Source organism: Perca flavescens, chromosome 11 (genome assembly GCF_004354835.1).
Source record: "Perca flavescens isolate YP-PL-M2 chromosome 11, PFLA_1.0, whole genome shotgun sequence".
Lineage (NCBI taxonomy): Eukaryota > Metazoa > Chordata > Actinopteri > Perciformes > Percidae > Perca > Perca flavescens.
Window position 1 is genome coordinate 29,777,297 of NC_041341.1, and position 11,216 is coordinate 29,788,512.

The 11,216-nt window shown below is 38.7% G+C and overlaps 1 protein-coding gene across 1 annotated transcript; it reads left to right on the forward strand.

Moving 5' to 3' along the window:
* Positions 1–4,778: 4,778 nt before the first annotated feature.
* On the forward strand, positions 4,779–6,437 carry cxcr2 (chemokine (C-X-C motif) receptor 2). The gene is made up of 2 exons (XM_028591863.1): positions 4,779–4,921; positions 5,356–6,437. Exons 1-2 carry the CDS (start codon positions 4,847–4,849, stop codon positions 6,427–6,429), a joined length of 1,149 nt encoding a protein of 382 aa, XP_028447664.1. The 5' UTR covers positions 4,779–4,846; the 3' UTR covers positions 6,430–6,437.
* The last annotated feature ends 4,779 nt before the right edge of the window (positions 6,438–11,216 follow it).

Here is an 11,216-nt window from a genome sequence, read left to right on the forward strand (position 1 = left end):
GATTACAAGACAAAAAGAACGCACCATTACTGTCTTGTGACGACCCCTGCTGTGTCTGGTTTGCTGTGTGATTCATGTCTCTTTGTTGACTCTGCAGGTGGATCGTCAGCGTAACCTGGAACACCTGAGTGTTCCCGGGTTATTTAAGCCTGGCTCTCAACCAACTTATCTGTTGGTTTATTTTGGTCATGTTGCTTTAGTTTATCTGCATGATTTGTCTGCACTTCACACTCCCTCACATCTATCGCTCATGCACACTTACACCACTGACTATACTGACAACCACACGCTAATACTCCTTTAATTTAGTCTAATTGGGTTTGATTTGGTTTAATAAAGTATCTATTTTTTTTTCTTCTCCAAATTCATCCTGGTGTGTCTCCATTTCATGTGGCAAAAGAGCTGGGTCATAACAGTATAACTGCTGTTTGTCAGCTGGCAGGTAGCATACATTGGCGTTTTAGAGCTACTGCACCACATTGGAAGTTATTGGCTGAAGTAGTTAACCAAGTTGTTGAACAAATTAGTCATTTTTTAAAGGTGCCCTGCCACACAAAACCGTTTTTTCTTGTATTTTTTGAAATCTGTTAGGTCCAGATGTGTTTGTGTTATGTGGTGAATGTGAAAAATGAACTGCTACCTCCTCTGTCAGCTCTAGCCACTGAAAAGAAATAAGCAGAGGAATAAGGCCAATTACAAAAGCTGGTCAGTCTGACATCATGTTGCCTGAGTTCATTACTATTCATGAGCTCGCCCAGTTGTGCTAGGTAAAGGATGCTGACAGCCAGGCTCTCATTGGCTAGCTGTTAGCCAATCAGATTCAAACAGCTTAGCTTGTTGAATATTAATGAGAACTGGCACAAATCGAGCTGAGTCTTCCTGTAGGCTTTCTATACCAAACTAGAATGGCTTGAAACAAGGTAACCGAGGCATTTTTTTCCACTAACAAATGTTACAGAGTCCACGGTAGAACTTCAGACATCACCACAAAGTAATGAAATACGTGTGGCAGGGCACCTTTAAAACTAATTTAAACCCATGAACGGTTTGAATCTTAGACAGTTTGAATTCTCAAAGCAAGTGGTGTAATATACAGTATATATTCATTAATCTCAGAATATAGAAAGCAAACTCTATAGGAACATTTTTCACTTTTTCAGAAAGACCAGTGAGAAAACAAAGATTTGAGATTCCTTTGAGTTACGTGGTTAGCCCAGAGGGGTCGTCAGAACTTTGGCTCCATAGTATGGTCCAGAAGATACTGCTGCTGGAAGGACCACTGACAAGGAACAGCAGGTTCATATGTGGATATACTGTATAGGAATGGAAACATGCCAAGACACCACTGTTGACAGAGCACTCTTCATAATGGAAAAGTTGCGTAATACAACACTGACCCCTTTTATGTCAGGGAAGGTTGACTAAGTATTAGAAACTGCTCTCAGTTTAACAGACAATTGCATAGCACAACAAACAACATCCTCCTAAATGACCATGCAGATCAACACCTCTCTAAAATAAATAAAGAGAAGATTTTAATAAAGGTAGGGTTAATGCAGGGCTGTTTTATAAGTACTGTAGTGCAGTAGTTTTTGCTAGGTGTACCAAATAAACTGGCAACTGAGTGTGTTTAAATCCCACTTACAGCACTAAATTTTCTTTGTGGGTAGCATCCAGTCACCAGACGCTCACTGAAAGTAGTCTGTTGTTCTGAACTGCAAGGTTATAAATAAAGTTATTTTGGGACGAGGAATGCCTGGAAACTCTAGGGTTAGGTGGAACTAAGAAAGGCCTTGTCTTCACTGTGCCTCGGACAGCCACGCGTCAACGTCTTGCAGAGGTAATACATTTCTATAGAGCTACTATGCCCTATGAGGAAAAAACCTCCTTAGACCCTGAGGTTTAATACTTCAGAAAGTGTCTCACAGGTTTAACCATTTTTGTCACTGAGGACTACTGTCACTTCCTCCAGGAACAATTTGGATTCATTCGCTTGATTACTTGCTGGGTACATTTGTAAAGTAGGTTTAACTGCTTTCTTGGTTGTGTCATTTTACAACTTTTAACACTGTACGTATCGGTATATTAGAGCACATGGAATGGCTGAGGGACAGGGAATGACCTTTGACCTCTGTCCAATCCTTTAGGCTACAATTTGCTGATTAGAGCAGCCTGTGGTCCGACAGATGGAAAAAGACAGCAGTCTTCAAATGGACAGGCAGGGTTATATTAGAAAACATGTCCTTTTATTAAGCGCTGAGAGCAGGTAGAAGAGTGGTGTAGGGTCACCACCAGGGAGGGAGCCTTGGGGTGTGATGTCAGCCGAACTCGGTCTAACATCTGTGGCGGGCACTGCCTACTTGATAATCCTGATGACATTCCTGCTTTCCAGCTGGAGAACTTTTCTCAATTCTATGCAGTGGTGTAGTATAATGTATTGTATTGGCTATACTGTACTGTATATAAATATATTGGCCTATATATATATATGGGCCAGAATCTGCCTTTTGGGGAGGGGAGCATATCATAGTGGGGGGTCTGGCTGTCCTCCCCCAGGGTTATTTTAAGAGTCAAAGACTTCATTTCCTGCATTCAAATAACTTTTATTCACCAATTTATGGTGGAAATACCTTTTATTTAGCCTATGCAAAGAAGAACAACACAGATGACAATTCAAAATATATCAAAAATATAATGGAAAGTATGTTGATACGTGTCATTGTCATGTTGAGACATTTACAATGCTGTCAGAAGAATTTTGTAAATATATTGAGACTTAAATGTTCACAGCTTGTTGGTGTCAGTCCTACAGAGTGGAGTAAACACAGTCTATGTGTAAAGACTCAATGTTTCATAATCACACACTGTGAAAAATCCATCTCTGAAGAGATTTATGATCAGTATTGGTTTGTAGGTTTTAAGTATTTAGTAAAGAATTGCGTTTAGGCAACTACTTTTCAATGAGTTACTGATTAAGAAAGTAATAGGTTGTTTCAAGTAAGTTTATGATACACCACACACCAAAATTAGGTACTGTACATTGTGTTGCATGCTTCCCATGTTGAATGTCTTCAGTACGTCTGTCTGAAACCTTGACTACATCTACATCCAGTCACTGTTCCATTATTAATGTGACTATTATCGCCACTGTTCATCACACCCCCAACCGGCCCGTCAGACACCGCCTACCAAGAGCCTGGGTCTGTCCGAGGTTTCTTCCCAAGAGGGAGTTTTTCCTCGCCACTGTTGCACTGCTTGCTCTTGAGGGAATTACTGTAATTGTTGGAATTGTTGGGGCTTTGTAAATTATAGAGTGTGGTCTAGACCTACTCTATCTGTAAAGTGTCTCGAGATAACTCTTGTTATGATTTGATACTATAAATAAAATTGAATTGAATTGAATTGACTAGGCCTGATCTTTCCCTTACTCTTGTTTCTACATACAGACATTAAGACATTAATACTTTTTTCAAGTATTTTTAAACCAAGCAAAATGTGTCACATTGCTGTCTTTCTCCTTATATTTTTTTGTAGTATTTGTTGTTTCTATTATTTTGGTTTATAGTTGTTGATAAATATTTCAAATATAATCTGCTTTTCTTCAGCAATTTAGTGTTGCACTCCCATAAGGTTGTAATAAAACCAAAAATACTTTATATAATATAAAACGAATCAATATTCCAGTATGTCCCAGAGAAGTTCTGCGGTGAACACATTGATCAAGACTGCTGCTGCCCTCCACTGGACAAATGGTCGAAAACAGCAGGATTTAAATGAATTAAAAGGAAGAACATGTAGATTAGAAAAATATATAATCGTCATACATTATGCAAACACAAGCCAATGCCCGTTCCAATATATGAGTCTGGGTCTGTTTTAAGAATCAAGGTCTGCATTCATCAAAATTCTGAAGGTGAAGTACAAGACGAGGTTAAATCCCTTACTTTATGCTGCTATTCACACATTTAATACAAAGTGTTTATCCTCAGAGCGTGCACCTTTCTAGACATGTTTTTGAAAAGCTGTATTGTATATAGTCATCATATATGAAGCAATAAGCATTACAAACAAGATTCATGTTGTGACATGGGCGTGATAGACAGATGGTTTATCCAATCACCTGCCAGGTATTATTTTAAGTGCTTGTCCTTTTCCAAACAGTTTCCAACGATGGCTTCTCAGATGGTTCTGTGTAACAAACCGTTATCTTGACAGGCCAATGGAATAACATCAACTATTAAAGGCAGCAGCGATGTAAGGAAATACATTATAGAAATGGAAAACTTAAACCTTGATCTTGAGATCACAGATTTCTCACACACCACGTACCACGTACTCTGCAGAAATACTATTTTCCAAATGTTTTTACTCAATGTTTTTTTGGTATTTTGCTGAGGAAGAACAGGTTTGAGATTGGTCTGTAGTCAACAAATGGTGTAGCTGTGTTATACCCTGTAACTATGGTAGCAACATGGGTATTTTTAACTAGGTAAATTGCTTTATTTCTTACATGGTGTTAGAATAAAGAACAATGTTAAACACCATCAAATCATATTAAGATATATGATATTTCAAGCCAGTTATTTGCTGTTAGATCAGTTTTGCTCAGCAGGTTCATCTTATCAACATCCAACATCTAACTGACATTTAGGTTTTGAGAGAAGACATGAAGAAGTCATGTGGCAGATAAAATCTATGGTTTGCCTACTTCCCTTGAATTTGCTAATAGACAATCAGCAATAAACACAACCAGCACACACACGTTACAACAGGACTGAAAGTAAAGACAACACTTCTTGCCAAACAGCTTTATTCTTGTTAACCTGGGTGCAACAAGAAAGGAGGGATGAAGCTACAATTTTTGATCGTTTGTGTTTTGAAGAATTTGGTTCAAACCAATCAACAAGATGGGGAAAAACAGGTACACTTTCTGAATTTGTGTTATTTTCAGGTTGCAGTTGGGATATTGAATTGTCATTGAAATTCAAATTTATAAATATAATTATTTATAATTATGTATATTATTATTTAGAAAAGACCAATACACACAAGGCTAAGAAATGCTTTGTTTTGCCTTTTAGTGTAATTGTATGGTAAATACAGTATATGCTATTATGATACACTACAATACAAGTCTTAAATGGTGATATTAAACTTATTTTAATTATTTGCAATAACAATTGAGGTTGGTTTGAAGGGTTTAAATGGTTTACGTGGCAATGTTTAAGTTTTATAAGTACATTTTGTCAAATGTTTAACTATTAAAGCTATGTGTAACTATGGCAACACTGAACTGTCTGCTGCTTCTTCTACTGCTACTTGACATACTGTAATGATTTCGTTTTTATTTTGCAGCTGACAACAGAGGCAGTTACCTTTGATCTAAGTTACTTGATTTCCATTTACAATGCTTCTCTAAATGAAGATGAAGAATTTGCTCCTTGCCGTGTAACTCCACCTAGATTTAATAGCTTGGGCCTGATGATCACCTTCATGGTCGTGTTTGTCCTCAGCCTGTTGGGCAACAGCGTAGTTGTCTATGTGGTGTGTTCTATGAAGAAAGGTAGAGCCAGCACAGATATCTACTTGATGCACCTGGCGATGGCAGACCTTCTCTTCTGTCTTACCCTCCCGTTCTGGGCCGTCAATGCTCACTTTGGTTGGATCTTCGGCAACTTCCTGTGCAAACTCCTGTCGGGCTTCCAGGAGGCATCGGTATACAGTGGTGTCTTCTTGCTGGTGTGCATCAGTGTTGACCGCCACTTTGCCATTGTGAGAGCTACACGTGTCCTGACCTCCCATCGCCTGTTGGTGAAAGTGGTGTGCGGTGTGGTGTGGCTGGTGGCCGGAATGCTGTGCTTACCCGTGGCGATTCAGAGGGAGAGCCTGCATGCTGAAGACCTGAGCCAAACCATTTGCTATGAAAACCTAACCGGTGAAAGCAGTGACCACTGGCGTGTTGGCCTGCGTGTCATGCGCCACTTTGTGGGCTTTTTCCTGCCACTGGTGGTGATGGCTGTCTGCTACGGCTGGATCTTGGTGACGCTGTTCAACGCACGCAATCGACAAAAGCAAAAGGTCATACGGGTCATCATGGCAGTGGTGTCAGCATTCGTTCTGTGCTGGCTGCCTTATAACATCACTGTCCTGATTGACACACTCATACGAGGCGGAACACTTCCAGTGGAGACATGTGAAACTCGCTATACAGTGGAAATGGTGCTAAATGTGACCCAAGTGTTGGCCTTCATGCACTGTGCAGTGAATCCAGTGCTGTACGCCTTCATTGGGGAGAAGTTCCGTAACCAGCTGCTCTTAGCTCTGTACAAACACGGGATCATCAGCAAGAGGCTCCTGGTGGCTCACAGGAAGGGATCAGTCAACAGTGCAGGGAGCAGGAAATCTAGAATCACCTCTGCTAGCATGTAAAAAAAAAAAAAAAAAAAAAAAAACGCTAACCTTGCTGTATTTTTTGGAGCCAGGCTATATGTTTCCCCCTGTTTTCAGCCTTTATGCACACCTAAGCTATGCTACTGGCAGCTGGCTGTTGCCTTATGTTGAATAGACAGGCATTCACGAATAACTCTCTGCAAAGAAAGTGAACAAGCTTATTTCCCAAAAATGTCGAAATATTTCTTTAAATCATGTCATCCCCAAATTCTGAACAAATATTACTAAGGACGTGCATGGTTCACATGTATGGTACTAAAGTTAGAATAGTCTTTTCAAAACTTCAGCTGGATGTCTGCTTTAGGATCCTGTCACGACCCAGATGTGTCCCCTATAGCTTCTTCTCTTAACAACAAAAAGTCTTGCCTTAATGTCTTTTGATGCTAAGTGATTTAACCTCATTTGAAGGGTAATTATTGAGAATAACAATTTTGGTCTCAAGATCTCAACCTCAAAAATATAAATCAGTTGTCAAGCCATCAAAGTAGTGAATGAGAAAGATGTGCAGCTATTGATACTTTGATCATGTGCCATCCTTTTTAACTTTGAGAACTGGTGCAATTATTGAAATTGTTTGTGTATGTTGTACAAAGCTTGTGTGTTTTTTCTTGGTAAGACAGTCCTTTATGTCCTTTAAAAATGTCATTTTTCTTGTGTTTTTGATTGTGAGACACGGATGTGACTGGAGAGCCATCTTCTTATTTTGCAGTCTTTTCATAGAAAAATTTTTTTTTTTTTTTTTTACCTATACTCCAGACATTAGTAAAAACATTTTTTTCTCATAATCAGAGATCTCAATCTTTCAAACAGGAAGAAGTAATGAAATCAGCTTTCTGTTTTCAAAAACAAGTGCTGTCTGTTTCTTTGATGAATGCTTTTCATTTGGCCACATCCCTAGGGTCTGTACAAACTGCCTGTGCAAGAAACATACTGTAGAACATTGTTCTTTATAATCAATGCTGTAATCTTAAAATGCTCATGGTCTAGCAACTGTAATCTTAAAATGCTTTATCTGTTTATCGGAATGAGCACCTTGTATGTGCAGGTAGTACGTGTGGTGTGTGTGTGTGTGTGTGTGTGTGTGTGTGTGTGTGTGTGTGTGTGTGTGTGTGCGCGCGCGCACATGCATTTGCATACCTGCGTGGGGAGCCCTGTGGCTTTTATAAAGAAAAAAAAAGGAGAAAGTGTCTTCATGAGAACTTGTGCAGCTGCCATAAATGGAAAACAAATTACATGTAGGGGTTAGAATGATCATTGTCTAATAATATGAATGATTATGGTATTATCCTATTATTCTCAGTTGTTTCTGCAAAACTCATTATACTCTTCTGAATGATTTCTAATAGTTCTGTTTTTTTTTTTAAGTTTGTCTAAAAAGCATTTTCTAACATACAGTATATAACCCAACATGTATGTGTAGTGTACTTACAAATTCCCATTTAGCTAATATACAGTATTGAGCTTTTATGAGAAAATGGCTTAATAGTGCAACATTACACAAGTAGTGTAGTGCAAATAAGTAAATGAAATGTATACTTGAGTTAAAATAAACCATTAAACCCAAAACCACGTGTGGTCTTTCCTCAGTCAAGTTGTGTGACTCCTTGTTATTTCATTCATTAAATTAATTCTACTATCCGTGTATTATAGTTTAGTACTGAGGAGCAGGAAACAAGTGTATAAGGTAAGATTTTTGACTGTTCTCTCAGAGCAATAGGTAAAGAGTTGAAAGTAAAACATTGTAATCATGTTTCGGTTTTGGTCATCAACTCTCTGTGAAGTTTATTGGTTAGAAACCTTTTTTCTGTTACTCTATCCAATGCTTTCTTATGCTGTCCACGTTCTGGCCATGTTCCTGTTTGTGTGCTGGTGTACTGCTAATTCCCATAGTTCAAGGTTTCTGCATTGTCATTGCACAACACAGGGTTGCTCAATGAAATGCAGTTGACGTTGTGTAATATTAATTTAGGCTATTATATGCAAAATTGAATGTTACCAAACTAGTATTTACCATGTCACAAGCCATGCCAAATAGAAAGGAAACAGTTATTAAAAGAACTGAATAATAATAAGAAGGAAAAAAAGGCAAAAACACAGACTGTTAACTCAGTGTCAGTTGTGTCTGTGAGTAGATGGAGGAATAATGTGTTGAATAACTGTTTTATGATGTGAAATAACTGGGAATACTGATGACCCATGGCTTAAATGCCCTCAGAGACTGGCCAGTCATTTTTTTTAATTAAGTTTTCCCATTGGAAGTCTTTGCTCTGAACAAAGAAAAGTGAGAAGAGGACACAACCTCAAAATGTCACACACGTCGGCTTTATATCTGATCAAAAGAATTAGAAGCAAATAGAGGAAGTAGTATTTGGGAAACATCCTCTGCACATTGTTCTCTTATTTGACAATTCACGTCACCTATTTAATAAATGTGCTTTTTTTATGTTGTCTGTCAAGATGGTCTATTTTGGATTATTATCATTATAAAATATTACTATTTTTATCAATTACAAAAAATTTCAAAAATGCATTGCCACTCTTTCTATGACCCTCTGATCTTATAGCCTGTAATAGTGAACAACAAACATGAATGAATGCTTCTTAAAGTATCTTCTGACTACAAAACCATATCAGGTTCATTTAAAAAAAGAAAAAAAAGAGTAATACAGTGGTTTGGTACCGGAGTCTGCCCTGTGATGTTACATGATGTTATCGTTTGAAACTCAACTTTCCCTCCGAGTACTCAGATTAAAGGACAATTCCGGCGCAAAATGAACCTAGGGGTTAGTAACACATGTGTACCGAGTTGAGCGTTCTCTGGGATATGTTTTCAGGCTAATCAAATGCGTCTCTAGCTTTTTCAAAGCATTAATCTATCTTTTTAATAAACTGTCTGTACGCTTACAAAGTTCTCAATGCTTTGGTTTGCATGTAGGCACCCTCATTATGCTACCTTTTAAGTGTGGTACTATTTTGAGCCTTGTTAGTGGTGTAGAAATAGTGATTTACCAAGTGCCCCAAAAGGTAGCTTTAGCAGCTAACCACCGGTTTGCGGTAGCTTGTTTCAAGCCAGAGACACATTTGATTAGCATGAAAACATATCCCAGAGAACGTTCGACTCGGTACTGTAATGGCGAAATTACATTTAAGCATAATTCCTTATATTTTTATGTTTTATTTCTACTTTAATTCTCTCACAAATGGTGAAAGGGAGTTTTTCTCATTTCCACATGTAGAAATCTGATTCACAAAGTCTGGAATATAATGTCAGCACTGTTTGTCTGAACAGATAGGGGCTACAAGGTCACCCTTAAACTATCTCTAGTTTTCCCATGCCAGTTAAGATGTAACTTTTTCCTGATTGTCTTCATGTGTATCAGATTGCCTGTAAAAATTGTGGCGTCATAATAAGCCAAGTGCGTGTGTGTGTGCTGTCACTCTGAAGATGCATAAAAGCCTGGTGTTTCTGTTCACTCATTTGAGAAAACTGACTCCACACTGGGCTGCTGTGCCTTTTGCGAAATCATGTTGCTCCTATATTTGCAAATATATATTTTTAATAAAATACAAAAAAACCTAACTTGGTTTAGTTTTGACTGTCTTATTTGTTTCACGTTACTAAACTCTCAAACCTACCCCTGTTGCAAAGGAAACTTCCACTACAGTACACATATGTTATTAACCCCTAGGTTCATTTTGCGCCGGAATTGTCCTTTAAGCCATTCCATATCATAGGCCCAAGGCCCTTCTGCCAGAAGATGGAGCCGTTTTCCACCAAATCATTCAGTCCCTGAATCATTGAACTTGTTAGGGTGGGACAACTTATATCTTTTAATACTTACTAGTACATAGTGATTGGTGACATTAGGTAGCCTAATTTGTTACATAGCTCTGCCAACTTTCACCTGAGCAGAGGTCTAATTAGCATGAAAACACCTGCGGGGGCAGACAGTAAACTGGAGCAAGTATTCACACAGGCCCGTTTGCCATGTCAAAATACTAAAAGTATTTCAAGTAATATACTCAATATATTAGTGGATTGTTATTTCTGATGCATTAATGCTAGGGTACAGTAGCAGTTTACTGTTGTAGCTGGTAAAGCTTAAGCAAATTTTGAACAAGACCTACTTTTTCCTAACGGTGGATTAATGTAGTGGAATAGAAAGTAGGCCTACATTAATTCCCCCTGAAATGTTGTGGAGTAGAATGATAAACTGACATTGGGTTTCCTCCACCTGAAATGTTGTACCTTCTTTAAGAATCAGAATCTCACTCCAGCTGGTTGTTGACAGTTGGTAACCCTGGTCTACGGAAAGCCGTTCCACTCCCTATCCAGCCCCATTGTACCGAATTTGGTTGCAGTTCCACCAGAGTTCCACTGGGGGTGATCGCGGTCCAGTGCAAAATGAATGGGACTCTATGGAGATAGACGGCTAAATTTGTATCTTTCGCCCGATTGTCGTTGAGAAACCTCAGATTTGATGGTAGATTTTGCAAGTTCAACATGGGTTATAGGTCAAAAGTTGAATGAACGAGTACTTATGTCCTTTTGATTTCTTACAGGGTGAGTCGTTGTTGCCCATAACACGCTAGCCTTCTGCTAATGAATGCTGATTGGTCAGTGAAGGTCTGATTACGATCGGAGATCCAGCTTGATGGCCTCCGAAACAGAGCATGAATGTCAGAGTGAATATTTCGGCGTGGTCTTTAAAACATTAGCAAACCTCTTTCTAGCGTGTGTATTGACAGGGAGAGCCTAACCTGTT

Coding starts and splice junctions, on each gene's coding strand:
- cxcr2 (XM_028591863.1), top strand. CDS start 4,847: ATGAAGCTACAATTTTTGATCGTTTGTGTTTTGAAGAATTTGGTTCAA. Junction 4,922..5,355: donor AACAAGATGGGGAAAAACAG/GTACACTTTCTG, acceptor TTTATTTTGCAG/CTGACAACAGAGGCAGTTAC.